The sequence below is a fragment of the Pelodiscus sinensis genome, chromosome 1 (assembly GCF_049634645.1).
Source record: "Pelodiscus sinensis isolate JC-2024 chromosome 1, ASM4963464v1, whole genome shotgun sequence".
In the NCBI taxonomy this organism is placed as follows: domain Eukaryota; kingdom Metazoa; phylum Chordata; order Testudines; family Trionychidae; genus Pelodiscus; species Pelodiscus sinensis.
Genome location: NC_134711.1, coordinates 74,783,013 through 74,801,473, shown reverse-complemented (window position 1 = coordinate 74,801,473; position 18,461 = coordinate 74,783,013). Strand labels below are relative to the sequence as shown.

Genomic DNA, 18,461 nt, shown 5'->3' with positions numbered 1-18,461 from the left:
CAAGAGTCCTGCAGAAAATAGCTGAGGCATACATAGCCAGAAGCTAGTAAAATGATGACTACAACCACTGATTCTCATCTAAACCTCTCTATCTCCTCTACACAAGATCGTTCAGATTTCAAAAGACAAGATCAATAAGACCTACCACAATCTCCCTCTTCTGCTCTCCTCTAATTCCTCCACCTGCCCTAGTGATCCCAACCTTTTCACAACCTGACCTCTCTTGACCCCAACTCATACCCCATCTCTCTCCTTTCACAATACAAGCATGCTCTGGTCTCCCTGATCCTCCAAAAAAAAATGACTCAAATAAGGCCAGAGTCCAGTATCTTGATAAATCAATCTTCGTTTTGCTTGTGAGGCCATACTCCCCCTTCAGTATTTCAGTTTTTGTGGCAGCTGCCTAAGTTGCCCTTCCCTATACCCAGGATGACCTCTTCCACTCACATGGCTTCAACTACTTTGAAAATTGAAAATCTATCCACTCCTGACCTGCCGCCTTCCATTCAATATCATATCTGTTGCTCTCACCAACATTACCATTATATATTCTAGCTAAAGACGACAACTCAGTTTTCTCAGGGTAGCAAAAGTAACCCCATTTTACAATCTATTATTTGAATTGTATTAAAATTATCTGGAAATTGTTTTTCTTCTGAGAAGACTGTGATTTTTATGATCTAGAAACAGTTAAGAAAATATGACCCGGTCATTGTTTTGAGATTCTAGCAATGTTTACTAGGACTAATACTAACGTGTAAGTTGGGGACCACTCTTGTTCTTTGACAATGAAACTGGGATAAAAATCAACAAGTAGAGTAGAATGTATTTATTTTCAATAATAGATGTAGTGAAAAGAAGAGATAACTATTTCCAATCATGTATCTGATTTAGTCTCAACATGAAAAATAATTCTGGATAAAATATGCATCTAATTTCTCAAAGCCTCTCTGTGAATCTTAGAGATGGACACTGGGAGTCTATAGAAGTTGCCCTAACTCCATCAGAGTTGGCTTTATGGCCAACTGATAGTTGAACTCCAGAGAGTACTTAATAGATCTGCATGGAGAGGATGATCAATTTGCACAATCTCAAGGGAACTGTCAAAAACAACAAGACATCTGCAGGATTTTAAAAAAATATTTGGTTCTATCCAGCTAACAACAGAGTACAGTAAAACTCCAATAGTCCAGCATCCAATAGTCCAGCACTCCTGATAGTCCGGCATCAAAATGGCAAGAGCCTAGTAAGTGAGCTTCAGCAAAAAATGAGTCACAAGTTAACAGTGGCAGCAGCTGAACTGAGCAAAAAGGGTAAAAAAGGCTTAAAAAACTAAAATATTACAGTATACTGTACACAGTATGTACAATAAAAAGGGTTAAGAACACTTTATATACAGTATATAATGTATACAGTATATATATAACCAGCTTATAGTACCTCCTGATAGTCTGGCATATCTGATAATCCGGCACCACCTAGGTCCCATAGGTTCCAGATTATCGGAAGTCTACTGTACTTGTGTTACATTCACCTTACAGAGCAAATTTGCCATACGAGCATCATGGTGGTGGTGGTGGGAGGGGAGGGCGGGGGGGACGGACACACTAGATTAAAAAGAAGTGGTTGACAGATAGACTGTTTCAAAGGTTGAAACACATTATCTTATTTTTATAAAGATCTGTGAGAGGGATGAGATGTCAATGCTTGGAGATCATCCACATACTTAACAAGGTCTGACCAGAGGTGGCTGTTTTTTGCTACAGAAAGTGTAAAGAATGTTCACAAAGGGTACGTCTAAATTACATGGCTCCGTCGACGGAGCCATGTAGATTTGTTGTTTTGGCAAAGTCAAATGAAGCCGCGATTTAAATGATCGCGGCTTCATTTAAATTTACATGGCTGCCGCGCTGAGCCGACAAACAGCTGATCAGCTGTTTGTCGGCTCAGCGTGGCAGCCATGTAAATTTAAATGAAGCCACGATCATTTAAATCGCGGCTTCATTTGACTTTGCCTATGTGTCTAATCTACATGCCTCTGACGACAGAGGCATGTAGTCTAGACACAGCCAAAGTGATTCAAAAGAAGGGTCTATAAACTTGCTAAGTCTATATTCATATCTCAGAAATTTGTTAGGCACTCTAGCAGACAGTACAAGGTCAACAGCTTCTTTCAGGGGAAACAAGCAGAAGCCAACAAACAGTGAAAGTAAGTAATCTAAGATGCAAGGTGGCAAAATAAGGCTGGAGGCACCATAAACTAGTTTGAAATATAAATGGAAAAGTGTCTCTACTTCGAAGCAAAGTCTTATGACAAGTGGCATTGTCATTGAATGGAAGGTTTAATAGGTAAAAGGTTAAAAACAAAAAAATTGAAGTATTTCTTCATACAACACACAGTCAACTTTTGGAACTCCTTGCCGGAGGATGTTGTGAAGACCACAACTTTAACAGGGCTCAAAAAAGTACTAGAAAAATTTGTGGAGGGTAGGCCCATCAATGATTATTAGCCATGATTGTTTATCAGAAGCTGGGACTGGGTGGCAGGGGAGGGATAACTTGATGATTACCTGTTCTGTTCATTCCCTCTGAGGCACGTGGCATTGGCCGCTGTCAGAGGACAGGATACTGGACTAGATGGACCTTTGGTCTGAAGCGGTATGGCCACTCTTCTGTAAGTAATTTCAGAAAAGCAGCATAGATAAATCCATTCTACTGCCCCTAGATTTTGAGTATAAGGCTGGAGTACCAAAAAGAGGTTGGGCAGGAATTTCTCTCTGACCATGTCTACACTACAGGTAAGATTGAAGCAGCCACAGTTGATCTTCTGGGGTTCAAATTAGCAGGTCTAGTGAAGACACTCTAATTCAAACTGAAAGGGTCGCTCCCATCAATGCTAATAGTCCTGCTTCTATGGAGAGTAAGGGAAGTCAAAGGGACAGTGTGCTTCCTTCAACTTCCCACAGGGGCGATGGTGCCAACATTTGACTTAAGATATACAATACCTTGACTTAAGGTATACAATTAACATAGCTGAAGTTGCATATCTTAATTCAAACTTATCCTCTAAAGCAGACCAGGAATCTTTGGTTTTAGGATTATTCTTTGGTCTATACACAGATATACTCAGTATGCCTGTTATTTTTTCCTTATCTGAATATGATTTGGATCTGATCATGAAAGTTGCAAGGTGACAGGTGCAAGCAGAACACTTGCTGAAGTTTGCCTGCTGTAAGAAGTCTTCTACCTAATAGAGGCTGAGAAGCTATTTTGGCAAAGCAAAAGAGTGTATTCCCACCTACCACCTCTCTAAAATTCAGTGCAGAAAGCAGACTGGGAAACTTTGTCCAGCTTAGCAATCATTGTAACAATCTGCGTCTTTGGTGGGGCATGACTGGTGAAGGGGGGAAAATCCTGGGATATTAAAAACACCAAACATTTTTTAAAAGTTGAGATTACTCATTGTACTTAAACTTTCATCAACCTAAGTATTTAAAAGAAAGGAAGTGATTAGGTAGGACAGTATAAAATGACTTCAGTGGAGCCACACTGATTTACACCAGATGAATATTTGAATAATGCTACTTATGCAGTACAAAGGAAATGCATATTTTTCACCAAACCCTATATTATGTAAAAAAACTATTTTACAGTATTAATATACATTTATCTTGCTTTTAACATCTAAACATTGCTTTTTAAAGGATATTCTAATTAAAATATAACAACATTTGCCAATTGACATATGTGCTTATAATTGCAGTTTCTTTAGAATAATACGATAAGGGAAGTTTAGAAAAGAAAATATCTACTTTATCAATGTATGCTAAAATTATGATTGCATATTATGCTAATCAATACATACACATCTGTAGTTCACTTTGGAAGGATTTTACCTTGTGTTGTTATTTCAGTTACTGATGACAAATAGTATCATCATGGGGTTAGTCATGATTGTTGTGTCGTGATGAAATATGTATTCTTTGACTAGATAGCAGTATTGTGGAATCTAGTCATGGCTTCATCAGTGTGAGAAATGCAATTCAAAAACAAATGGCAATAAGTCATATTCACACCATAACATTATGTATTTTCTCATACAAATGCCGTCTCTCCCCCCCCCCCCCCACACACAGTATATGAAAAATTATGTAAGGGTTATTGTTTAATATTTATATTACAGTAGTAACCAGAGGTATCACTGAGGATTAGGCAGCCCATTGTGCTATGCATTATACTTTAATTAATGCGTTAGCAAATGTTCAGCTGAAGTAAATAGAGTGAAACATATTGATTTCAATAGGCATATTGATTTTCATTTCAGATTCACACATAGAAAGGCATGGTCTCTTTTCTTAAAGCCTAAATCTAAGGAAACAAGTAACATGGTATGTGGAGAGGAGCATGATAAAAAACAAGATATTTAAAATATATATTTGAAATGTGTGCATAATTATAAATAGATATAAATGCTAACTTTCCCCATCTTCCCTTCAGATCATAATTTGTTGGCTGACTTGCACACATCATGTCAAAAGTGGTTCTTGAGAAGGGATTTTAAAGGACAAGGTATTATGATTAATTTCAGGGAGGACATTCCACACATAAGGAAAAGAATGGAAAAAGGCACTGAGTTATTTGAACATTTATTCTTCTAGCCCTAATGTAAGTTTATATTTTTACATTAAGGAATTCAAAGACTCAACTGCTTGGAAAAAAGTTTGCTGACTTGTTTACACATAGAACTCACACTGTTCTTTTCAGAAACAATTATACAAGCATAGTGCCTACTTAATATAGGTTAATTTCAAACCAGTGACAGAAGACCTATGTCTAACACCGCACCGCTTAATTCCCTGAGTTCTCACCTAAGCTTATAAAATCATGTGTATTTTATTCTTGTTGGAGATGTATATGGATTCTCATGATTGTTGAGATCTTATTATTTGGGCAACTATTAAAATTTGGTGAACACATCCAAATTCACTTAACTGGGACACAAATAATGGGGAGATTGTGTTTAATTAAGATATTTCTTAGGGAACCAGTTTAACTCCAAGTGTTAGAATGCCGATTTGAACTTCAGATAATGCTTTTCTCCTCTCTCTTTAGTCTCTTTCTTTGTTTTGTTTTTCATCTCTAACAATATTCAAAACTTCCGCAGCTGAGATACATGTAGAAGCATGAACTGCTTTACTTTGGTTTGTTCCTGATTGTTCGTTAGCAACCTCCATGCCAATTATTCACGGTCAGTTCCCATCTTTACCACTGAGCATGCAACACACAGTCCTTATCCCAACACAGGGAATGTTCAATAATATTAAAATCTTTGCAAAATGTAAAGACTACAACTATAATAATAAAATGCTGTCATTTCAGATGAAAAGTTCTCAAAATAACGATAAGACAATCTCCATCACAACAAGCCAAATAAAATGATTCTATAATAACCTCTGAAATAAAGCAGAGCTGATGGCATTTAATGGACAAATCTGGAAATACCACATGCCTGCTTTAGGATTTGTTTGAGAGAAGCCAAAATCCATGACTTTTCCCAGGAAGAGCTGAAATAAGCCTCAAGAGAGAGAGAGAGAGAGAAATCACGAAGAGATTCATACAAAATAAATCCTTATTATATAGAAGCTATTAGATTCTTGCAAAACAAATAACTGCAAATTAGTATGGACAAAAACAATGATGGTTTTATAACAGCTCAAAAAATGAACAAGTCCGACATTAATTAGAAATATTTACAATATATGGTAGCTGCATTTAGATAAATGCTCTCTAATAACTGAAAGTAAGTGCATGTTTAACATTCTTGTGTGTTATAGCAGAATTTCTTTTACTCTTCTGATCTGAAAGAAAAATAAATTGATTTGAAACAGCATATTTAAAATACTCTCACAGAGACGAATGTATCTATGCAGTCAGATGATACAAAATGTTAATGAAAAACATACAAATTTATTACTAGTGGGTGTATCACAGTCCTCAAAACATCCTTTCAAACCTTGGAAGCAAGCAGCTTCCCCACTTCGGTTCAGCAGCTGCAGTAGAGGCAATTAATGCAGAGTCATGCCTGGATGGCTTCAAAGTCCCCCCCAAACAAACCTATTCTCTGAAGAGGTTCTCCTCTCCCTCAAGTTTCTAGCTGTTATGGTTAATAAAATAGGGAAAAGAATATAATATAATATAATAAAAAATAATTAATTTCAAGATATGTGAACTCTAACAAACTTAACATTTATAATACTACTTACCTTCTCCCAGACTCTAAGCCAGTTCTATGGTTTTCATCTAGAGTCAGACCTTAGATAACCTCACTTTGCTCACTAGCACATGGTTAATTGTACAATGAAGATGACAAGAGCTGCCAGTATGCATGAAACAAATAAGAATATATCATACTGGCAGAGAGACTTGGAAACGAGAAGCACTTTGAAGAGGGAAATAAGAGTAAGCTCTTGTTAAGTGACTTGTACAACATATTATAAGACATACTATATCACTAAACAGGGCCTACGGAACTATTTGATGCTTACACAAATATAAAAAAAAGATCACATCCTTCATTTGAGTTGAATGACCGCTAAAAAACAAACACTTTGCTTGTGTAATATATGTCAAGTAAGTTTTACAAATATTAGTATTTGCAAATTGCAATTAAAAAAATGTTTCAAAGAGATCTGAATGGTGTATAAAAGTCATATAATACCTTGACAGCCTACGTGATGTTTTAGCATTTGTAGCCCAGACTACAGGCAGAGTCTGACAAAACCTAAGCAAGCAGACCTGGCTAAGAATCAGGAGTCACGCTTGTTATATAGAATTCTCAAGGGTATCTTGCAATCAGAGGTCACAATCGAGGCAACAGAAGCAATGTCACGATATCAGAGAAAGGGCCAATTCAGACCTGCTCCCTGACAGTCAGTGAGGTCAAGGCTTGCAGCAAATAATTGTATCAAAAGGGAATATTCTCTGCACATTTTTAGAACCATCATCTGAACAAACAAGGCCAGGTCATCTTGAGGTTAAATCAAAACTCTCTGCTTAATACTTTATAGCTCATTGTTTTATGTTTAATTCCCTATCAATTTATTACTTAAAAGAAGAACCTCTATCAGAGGCTAACAAAAATTCTCATAACAGATTTTACTTTGATATACATATTAAACTGTTCAGAGATAATAATACATTTTTCTATTAAATCATTAATTATATCCATAAAAGATATCCCTTTTCTCTTCATAAGCTTCAAATTCTTTATATTAGAGTACAACAATGATGTAACTATATTAAGAGAAATTACTCTCCATAGCTTAGTAAATATGGCACTCAGTCTGCACTTAAAAAATACTTAAATAACTTAAGCTTAAGCATATCCCACTTGCTGTATAATGAATGTGAAAGAGAGGTTAATTGCTACTCTTGTCTGACTATTTTTATTCCTTTATACATAATGTGCCACAGGGGACTAAACACAAGACTTATCACCGGCTTTTTAGTTGCAATAACTTTATGCAATTATAACCAAGGGTCAAAATTTTAACCTGATGATATATATGTATGGAAGAATTATTCTGAATGGTCATCTAAGTGACATTTATTGTAGAACATGATCTTTGCAGTGCTGTGAAAATTTTTACAAGCATAGAAATTTTCTGAGTCACAGCTGAGGAATCTAACTGGATCAACTGGAAAATATGGTATTTTTCACAATGTTCTTTACTCAGTATTAATTGTACAGTATTAAATGAGTTTTGTTTCCAAGCCTATTTAAAACTTAAAACTCACTATTTTGTTTTGAAACTCAGTATTCTGCCTTTTTATTTTCTTTTTGAATATACATAGATAAGATAAAATATTTAAGACACAGGCATCATGAGGCACTGTGGTGTAACACCAACTAAAACCACCAACCAGTACAGACATATACATTTGACATGATTGTTGAAAAGCTTGTATAGTATAAATGTTAAAATGTGAATGTTAAAGTTATTCAGTAGAAAAATGTACCTTATAATATGTCGTAAAGGTTAATATAAAATTGACTAGATATTACATTATTCTACAATTCCTTTATTGAAATATTTAAATAATTTGTAACATATTATTACAATATCTAACATAACTACAATTTCTTGTAAAAGCTTCTAAATATAGCATGCTTACTTTCTATTTGTGTAGATTATATGAATGCTGTAAATGGCTTAAGGCTTTGTTCATATTATTTAACAGCACTATATTTTTAATATCTGAGTTTCAATTGTGGAGTCTTTGCTCCAAAATGTCAAAAGGAGTTATAATATACTGCTGATCCACAACTTTATTAAGTAAGAAAAAAGAAAAAAAAAGATTTAAATGTGCATTCAATACTAAGAAAATTGTAACAAGGAAACAACTTTTTTGGAAAGTTGTAGATCTCTGACCTCATTAAGACTACTAATCCTTCAGAATACTGTAGATGCCATGCACAGACTAGAAAACCAATAATTTCTTCATAAGTAATGTTGGCAAATTACATTTTCAGTTCAACAAAATGACCTTGTAAAGGTATTTCTTATCTTAATCATCTAATCTCATAAAGATATTTTACCAGTTAAAATAGATGAATAGAGGTGTTCCTATTCTAATGTACACATTTATATAATGCTTCATTTTTTCTGTTGCAGATTTAAAATATATCATGTTGCCATTTATAACAAGAGTTGCATTCAAGAGCTGTTTTCTACTAATTCATTTGTTCACCCAAATTCATAACTCTGCACATTTCTAACTCATTTTTATGAAATGAACAAAATGCGGCATTTGATAATTTTCTTTTAATATGCAAGGAATACTTAAATGCTTTGTGTATCCTGTGAAAAAAGTTATTTGTTAAATGTTGAGAATATTTAGCAAATCTAAACTAACATAACATAACCTCTCTGTGATTTTCTGAAAAGTAAAAAATCATTGGCATGATGTTTAAAAAATATAGTATGGACCTATATCATCCAAGCACATGGCTACAAATTCAATTATAAGTTTTAACTAAATGTATGTTCAAGTGTTGTAAAACTTTACTGAAAAAGAAATTTACCCAAAATTACTCTTCCTCAATCCCTTCAACCAAACCCATTTGGATTTAACTTGTTGCTAAAATTATCTGTCTTTTGCACCCGAAGACCTGGGTCACAACCTTACTTAGGGACAGGAAATAGTTATCAGGTCATTGAATGGTCAGAAGAAAAACGATTTGAAATGCTTTAGTACTCAGGGGTCTATTCATCCAAAATAATTGCCTTATGCAGTGTAAAAAGCTGTGGATTTTGACTCTGCAATCAATTTATTCATCTATAAATTGGTTGTGAGACAGAAATATTTATTTAATGTTACCCAGTTCCAGGTCACAGAAACTAAATAAAAAAAATAAAATAAAGAGGAAACTTCAGATGCTATAAAATGTCTAGTTATCTTGTTTAAGAATGATAAAAAAAATTGTCCTTAATGGCTGCATTCCATCTATTGAAATCCACACTACTTAGTACATTAATTTAAGAAGCAGGAAGACCTATCTCGATAATTTTTAATGTAAAGTCCTGTCCCTCCCACTTCCCAAGACAGGTAAATTACCATAATAGACAGGTGTGACTACCCAAGTGTCAAAGCTCAAACATTGTTTTGTAATCGGTTGGGGGCTTAAAAGGTTGTTGTCGCAGTTTGATATCTAAATTTGTTGGCATAGAAGAATGGAGAACATATGAAAGTCACAGAGCCTCACAAGCTGCTTACTGTGGTCCACCTAAAATCATTATAAATGACAGCAGTCTACAAATGGGCTGAGATAGGGAATGAGGAGAGAGGATAGTACATAAATGGGCGGAACATTCGGCCAAGTCCAGAATCCTGTGGAGTTAATATCAAGGAATTTGGAAGACAAGAAGCACAGTTAGGCAGCAAGGTATTAAGCTGTAGCATCTCTATGGCTGGTACTTACAGTGCTGGAATTTCAGGCAAATACCAACCTTACTGGTTAAAATACACTTCAGAACACAAAATACAGAAATCACTTTCTAAATATTCAAAAGCCAACACATACTGCATTGCTCACTTCACAAAGTTTTATTTACTTATTTTTAAGCTTATACAGCAATTTCAAGATTGGTTTATTCCAAGACAATTGAAAATGCCTATGTTATCACTGATGGACAGAACACTGGCAAATTAGGCACAGATTTCATTTTAAAGTTTCATTTCATAATAAGAAACTGGGCCACTAAAACTATGTAATTGAAGCTCGAGTGCGTGCACTGTAAGGCCCCTGCAGTCTTTTGCAACTTTTCAGCATGCCGCTGTTGTGAACTGGGTTTGCACTCTGCCAGCAGAGCAGCTCTGACCCATGGAGAGCACTCTTTCAGATCAACACTGCCTCAGGCTTTACTGCTTTCTCCAAGAAGTCTTACATTTCAGGCATCAAGTTGAATTTCTTCTGGAGATGATTAACCCAAACCCATGACAGATTTTTTCCAAGATATCCAACTCCTTATGTTTATTTTATCCTGGCTCTTTTTGGATGTACTGGACACAAGTAACCTACTCATTTTACATGTTAAAGGGCTGGTGGAGAGCCATTAATTCCTTAAAATGAGAAAATATTTCAATGTGCAGAGCTCTGTTGTGTGAGCTCACACTAGATAATGAGAAACAAAGCTGCAAAACTATGATTTTAAAAAACAGACTCCTTTGCACACTAGTTTTTTTAAGAAATAATCATCACATCTCAGTTTAGCTCTTACACTGTTTGGAATTGTGTTGTTCTGTCACTTTTATCAGTGCAATACTATAAGGATCAGATATTGCTTCCGTAGACTGCCATACAAGTATAATGCCAGGAAAAGATTATTATATTCTTACTGTAAACATGGCAAAGCATTTATTAAATTATAGAGCATTAATTTTGCAGCATGATTACTATTTTTAGACCATCAAAATAAGATATGACAATTTTAGAAATTGGATGCATGAAAACCATTTGTGCTTTCTGGGAACTAATGTCTTTTATATGCTTTAATTGAAATGGGTAAGTTATTAAAGATTGAAAACATTTAATACCCATGAGTATTAGCTACTTTTCATAATATTCTTATCTATCTTTTGAATGACATAAACATCCTGATATAATGAAAGCTTATCTGTTTCATAGCAGTAATAAAGGTTACTGAAAATATCTCAATCTCAATGACACTTCTATCAGCTTTCATCTGAAGATATTATATCCAGACGACGACTAGGAATTTGAATCAATAAGTAAATGCTATTTACTTGCTACAAACATATGCTTTCCAATATATTTCTTTTAATACTACTGTGTAAGAAATTATGTATGTTAAACATGTTTATGTAAAAATATTTTAAAAGTGCAAACTTAAATTAACTAAAAAAGAGAATCCTAAATTACCAGATGTATTTGGCCTAATTTATTCAAGCAATTTAATGACAAAGCGGCAGTCCTGAGTCTCAGTTTTCATGGGTTTAAATTAAAACTAATAATAATAAATACAGCATAAGAACATTTTGCACTTAAGTAACACCTTCTGTGTGAGGATTTAGATGTGCTTTAAAAATATGAGTTATGAGAAAGTTGAGATGCAGACATATTAAGAGACATACCCAAAGTCATATAAGTAATCTGTGTCATAGTCAGGGTATATGAAATCCTGGATCCAAAGACGACACAGGAGTGTAGCCATTCACTTTACAAGGGTCAGGATTTCACACCTGCTCTCCTGAATTCTAGCCCTGTAACCACACAGTCATCTTTCCTCTAATTTTGGTTAATGCTATCTGAAAACAACTTGAAAATTACAGAGAAATTAATACATTTGTTTTTAGTTAAAAATTGACCAATAAAAACAGAACCACTTAGTTTTCAGATGAATATTTATGACCATTTGTCCTTAATACTTATTATGCTTTCTATAATTCCTATTATGCTTTCCATAATTTAGTGATCAATAATCATAAGATGAGTGAGGACACAGTATTACTAATTAGATATTAAGGCTTATAAAGAAATTTCCAGCCTGAAGGCTATATCTAACAATATAAAACAATGTAATAGAATTAACAATTAACACTGTACACTGTGCCCACATAGAAGTGAATCCACCTTAATGAGTTATTTTTACAGAATTTGAAGTTTACACAAAGAGTGCATATGAACTAAGCAGTTCATATTAAGGATGTTAAGGACTAGTCAACTAGCTGATTCGCATCCCTTGCTACTTCTATCAGGGTATGTCTACACTACCACCCTAGTTCGAACTAGGGTGGTTAATGTAGTCAATCAAAGTTGCAAATGAAGCCCGGAATTTAAATATCCCGGGCTTCATTTGCATCTTGCCGGGCACAGCCATTTTTAAATCCCCGGTAGTTCGGACTCCGTGCCCGTGGCTACACGCGGCACGAAGTAGGTAGTTCGAATTAGGCTTTCTAATTCGAACTACCGTTACTCCTCGTTCCATGTAGTGTACTCCTTCGTTCCACCAGTTGTGAGTATACTTAATAAAAGCATTAGAGTATAGTGCCTGGACTTCTGAGTACCAGGAGAAATGGATCTGAACTTTGAAGATCTCCAATAGTCTTACTGGCTTCCTAACAGATCCATTCTGTTTTCTTCAAGCTGATTCTCCAAGAAAAATGATGAACATGGTTCAACTAATATGAATAAATGGAAACATTCACTATTAGATGAACAGGATAATAAAAAAGTGTTTCAAAAGCTTATAAAGCTTATAAGTGGCAAAATAACCTTAAGGCCCCCCCGTCCAGCCAGAATGCCAGTTGAACTGACTGGGAATTTCAACAAGTGGAATCATTGCACAGATGTGACAAGGGAATGAGGAGTAACGGTAGTTCGAACTAGGAAGCCTAGTTCGAACTACCTAGTTCGTGCCGCGTGTAGCCACGCGGCACGGGGTTCGAACCAGCCGGGATTTAAAAATGGCGGCGCCCGGCTTATGCAAATGAAGCCCGGGAAATTCAAATCCCGGGCTTCATTTTCAAGTGCAGTATGCCTACATTACCCTCCTATTTCGAAATAGGAGGGTAGTGTAGACATACCCCAAGAGACCAGGAACTAGACTGGTCCTTGGGCAGCCCCAGGATGAAGGAGTTGACCTAAAAGTGGTTTAAAGTAGTGCTGGTCTAAAAATCATGAAAATAACATGATTTTTGTTAAATGGGCAAACAAACTCAAAGAAGTTTAGCAGAACTTTTCATTACATTCTCCATTTGTCAATTAACATAAAAATTTGACAAAAAAATTTAACCTGCACTAGCTTAAAGCCACTTAACCTCACCCTTTTCTAGTCCTGGTTTAAGAAGAACTCAGCTGGACCAGAGAAGCCAGTCCAATATATTTGATACATAAGAAAAACTAAGAGATCACTGTAAATCAGAGAACATGTCTTCCAGAATACTTCAGTGGGTTTTGGATCAGGCACTAAATTCCCATGAGAAGAAGAAAAGCAGGTATTGTGTGTATGTGTGTGCGTTTAAAAATATATTAAATTTTTACTAAGTGCTAACACTGGCTCATCAGTGCCATTTACAGGTCAGTATTTAAGCAGGGTTTCTAGCCTTAAGATGTACAGACAAGTTACTGCCTCACTTTCTCTAGAATACATGTATACATCCCTCCTGCTACCCCCTTTATATATCATCACTTATCCTATTAGGCTGGAAATTCCTTAAAGAGGACACCAGGTATTCATATATTGTTTGTACAGCACCAAACATGAAAGAGTCTGTTTCTGATTGGGACTTCTGCATGCTACCATGATATAATTATTAATTAATAACAATTTCTCCTTCACAACTATTATGAAGACAATGGAAGCTCAGTAGTGGATTCAATGACATTTCATGAAATATTTGATATCACATGGCAAACTTTAAAAAATATATTTTTCGATATTACTGTTCATAATGGCGCTGATCCCATAAAGCACTTAAAGAGAATGTATCAGATTTTGCTCACATGAGTACTCCCACGTGATCAAAGTTATGCATATGCTTTGAAGAAGTGGAGCCATACATTTATTCTTTAACTCACTTCCTCCCTATAGTTCTGTTATAGAATTATTTGCATATAATGTGTTTTCTTCTGCAGAGCTCATTTGCTCTGTTTGGTGATATCTCAGTACGATATATCTGTCTCATCACACTAGCTTTTAAAAGCACAACTAGTATGATGCCAGAAATGAAATTCCAATTTAAAATGAGGAATGAGCAGAAGCAGGAGGTCTCAAAGCCAAAGCTTCTGGATTTATATAATAATCTTTAATAAAAATTGAATGAAGGTAGAAAGAAAACACATGAGCCAGTGAGAACTGTCAGCAAGAAAAGTTTTCCATTAAGTCTCTGAGTTTTTATTTTAATAAGTTGTCAATTTAAGACATGGCAAAAGGAAATGTTATAATTTGTATGTAGTATTAAACAATTTTTCTAAATTCCTTGTTTGAATAAAATATTCATCTTATTTAAACCTACACCAAGGAAGCTGAGTATTGCACATGCTAATCTATCCTAATTCTCCCATTGTGTTTAGTTATCTGTCACACAACAGCATACAATATTCTGAAACTTCTGAATTACCTTGGGAGAAAAGGTGAATTATGACAAAATGTCATCCTTACTCATACAGAATTGATTTGCTTTAATTAGTTAATCAGATTGTTGATCTTATTTAAGTGCAAGTCCATTCAATGGACTTGTTTCCAGACAAAGTTTGCTATATTTTTTCCTTCACACAAATGGTTAGCATCCATTAATCCTTAGAACAACAAATATTTTTAAACAATCATAAAAAATGAAATATCAGATATATTTAAAGTTTAAACAAATTTAACAAGCCTAAGGATAGGATATCAAATACAAATATGATATCAATGTTTTAAATAACCATCAATATTTGTTAATACTGTATACATAGGAGTCAAATATAAGCTTTTACATACATATTTTTACTACTATTTGTTTTCCTTCTATGCTGTATTTCATTTTAGCATTAGGTTTATTTTTAATAACTGTTAACCATAATCCATAATTACAACCAAAAGAACAGAGAAGATTCAAGAGACATACCATGCATTTGACAACTTAATCCTTCTAGATGTTCTCTACTGTGATGTGTTCCAGTTTAAAAGCTAAAAATGGTCTAATTGTTTCACTTCCTAGAGCATCCCCTTTCAAAAGTAGCAATCCCCTTATTTAACAGATAACATGTGTTCTTGCTATTGATGTTACAATTTCTTCTCCCCACCTCCCCACATTAAAGCAGGAATATTTAGAATGCAGATTCTCTATTCTTTGAGATCTCTCTTTAGTGGGTTCTAAAGGAGGTGGGATGGGATTCAAATGCTTCACCAGACCACTGACTGGCAGGCAGGCTAGTTGGCTGGCTGTGGATTGAAAATGGGCCGTATGGTTGAAATTGATTTGAACTGTCAGATGATTGCTTTGCTTCTCCTTCTGCTCTGGGGGACAACGTCTGCAGGGCTTGAATAGAAGTTGGTCCAATAAAATATATTAATCATCCACCTTATATCTACCTGGTATCACTAGAGACCTTTTTGGCAGGGAATGGGAATTCCTGCCTTAAAAAATGGTTGAAGAAGATCTATTCGAAGCAGGAAACGGCATGATCAAAAGCCGGGAAGAGAAGAAATTGGCCTGCTGATTGTAAAATGGGAGACAAGCAACTCAGTCTGTAGAGCTCTTGTTGCAGACTGCACTCAGTGAAACTCTCTTACAGACTCTTTGGTTTATGGAGGCCAAAGTGAGGCACAGGAAATTCCGAAGTTATCATGATGATATCACAACAGCACAAGCAATTGTTCTCAGGTGTACTCTTGAGCCTATTTACCATTCTCAATTTAGAAACTTCTGGCAAGTCCATTTGAGGCCAGGTTATGTGCACAAGAGATGCTGCCCTCACATTTGATCAAGGAATGAAACAATATGGTGGCATTTTCAGTCTAATCAATATCCCTTCAGAGAAGAAACAGTCACTAACAGCATAAAATGTCTGTGAGAAGTTTGCTGGAAATAAAATCCAGCCAAGTCACTGATCAGAGGGGAATAGTGGACTGCTAGAGAAGTGCCAACATTGGCCTAACTCTGCTTCTGGTGTAGACAATTAGGCTACGTCTATACTACGAGTTTTGCCAGAAGAGGCAATGCAAATGAAGTGAGGAGTGCACTTGTAAAACCCATTATATAACTTTTATATTTTCTGTTGAATTTTCTCATTTATACCCTCAGCACAAAGATGAATGCTTTTTGATTGCTCAATATAATGTTTTAATTGTATGAGCATGGAGAAAAAATGTTTTATTTTTCATTTAAAGATGCTTATCATATACTCCTTTTGAATTCACAGAATAGTTTGTTTAAAAAAGAGGCTGTCTTCAGGAATGGGTAACTGGAAAAAAAAATACCCTGAGAAATGAAGTAAACTAGTATGGTATTATTTTGTGCATTCAAACCAGTACAAAAATACAGTGTCTGAAATAGATAAGGGTGTATAAAAGGCCTAAAACTTTTCGCTGAATACTATCATTCTTAGTATTCTATGCTACTGCTTTGTATTTTTTTTCCATGCATTGTTTTGTTGCTTGCATAAAATATTTTATGAAATCTGTACCAGCTGGTTTCCTGCAGTTCCACCTCTAGCCCACAGCATGGTGAGCAGCTCCCCATTTGGTTGAAAGGATATTTCACCTCCCTTCTTTACATAGAGTTTCAAAAGCACACAATCATTTAAACCACCACTCCCAAAATTAACACTATTTAGGGCCAATTATGGTCAGTGAAAAAATTCCCATTGATTTCAATGAGCTTTGGGTCAGGTCCACTGTAGACATTATCAATTCATCACTAGAAAAAATACATTAAAACTGAAATGTTTCATCATTTGAGATGTCCACACACAACCAAGGGCTTGGAGCCAATGTCTTCTCTTACGTCTACATGTTTTTTCAGAATTAAAAAAGAATTGCACAAACACATCCAAAGTACATAAATACATATAGAGGGAAACTCCTGTTCATACCTTCAAAGTAACTGACTTTAGCTGTCTGTCTCTTCCTTGGTGGTTTCACAGGGGGATGTTTATTTTCATTGTTTCTGAACAACGCCAGGCGCACAGCTGGATCTAGACGACAAGAACAAGTTAAAATCAGAGGTCAGATCTGTCTTGTTCATTCCTTAACCAATCATTCACCTTTTAGTCATTTAATAAAAGAAACAGAATCTCTCATGTACGTTTTACATTAACAAAAACAATTACATTACTTTTAAAATAAATTAATATAGATATACGAAGAAACAGAGATATTGACTTGTTTTATGTACTTATAAAAGGTTTCTAAATAATCCACCAATAAAAAAGCAAAACTACATTTTAAAAGGATATATATTTTAAGAAATATTTAGAACTTTTATTTTGAAAGTGGGGATCTCAATCATAAATATTAGGTAAACAAATAAGTAAATCCCAATGCCTACAACATAATAGATTGGTTCAAATAAAGGTGTTTCCACCTGAGCATAATGAAAATCACAAATATTTTATTATCTGAGCCTAAACTTGAGGAAGATAAATGAACTGAAAGTCCTTTAACATATTCTATCCTGTTCAAAGTAGAGATGGCCTCCAGCAGCCTGAGACAACCTGCTCTACATACCCAAGGATCAGGCTACATAGTCTTAGGCAGTTTTATAACTTATCAAAAATTGTTTGTAAGAGCCATAGGTCAACACAAACATTCCCACAACAAAATAACTTACTATTAGGGCTATGTCTAGACTGTCGGCTTCTTTCAGAAGAAGCTTTTCCCGAAGAGTTCTGGAAAAACTTCTTCTGAAAGAGAGAGACCACACACAAAAGCGACCACACTGAATGGACGCTATCTCACATTTAAGCTGTAATTACTATGGATGGAGTGGCTATCAGGACACCTATGTTTTTTCCTCTTTCCTCTTCTTTCGAAAGAACTCCCTTTTCCACGTCCACAGATGCCTTTTTCCGAAAGAGCTCTTTTGCAAAGAGGCTTCTTCCTCGTACAATGAGGATTACCAATGTTTGAAAAAAACCCTCTGTTCTTTTGGTTTTCTTTTGAAAGAACACAATTACAGTGTGGACATAACTCAAAGTTTTTTGGAAAAAAAGCTGTTTTTCAGAAAAAAACTCTGTAGTGTAGACATACCCTAACTAAGAAAAACAAAACAAATAAAGGACAACAGTTCAGAAGAAGGGATTTTTGCAGATTATTAATGATGGGAATGGAAGAGGAACTGCTCAAACAGGACAATTTAAAGGAGGTATATGAAGGAAAGTGAGTGCTTGAGGACAAGGAGAGAATCTCACATACAGGATGTAAAATGAAATAAGCCAAAATCAGGTATCTGGC

At 35.2% G+C, this 18,461-nt stretch overlaps 1 protein-coding gene across 4 annotated transcripts in view; it reads right to left on the bottom strand.

The window, feature by feature from the left end:
- LRRIQ1 (leucine rich repeats and IQ motif containing 1) overlaps window positions 1-18,461 on the bottom strand; it is a 172,978-nt gene that overhangs the window by 36,670 nt on the left and 117,847 nt on the right. For all 4 annotated transcript variants that reach the window (XM_014568997.3, XM_075932613.1, XM_075932608.1 and 1 more), the window contains one exon: window positions 17,102-17,203. In XM_014568997.3, coding sequence (XP_014424483.2) covers window positions 17,102-17,203 — 102 coding nt within the window. The remainder of the gene's footprint in view (window positions 1-17,101; window positions 17,204-18,461) is intronic.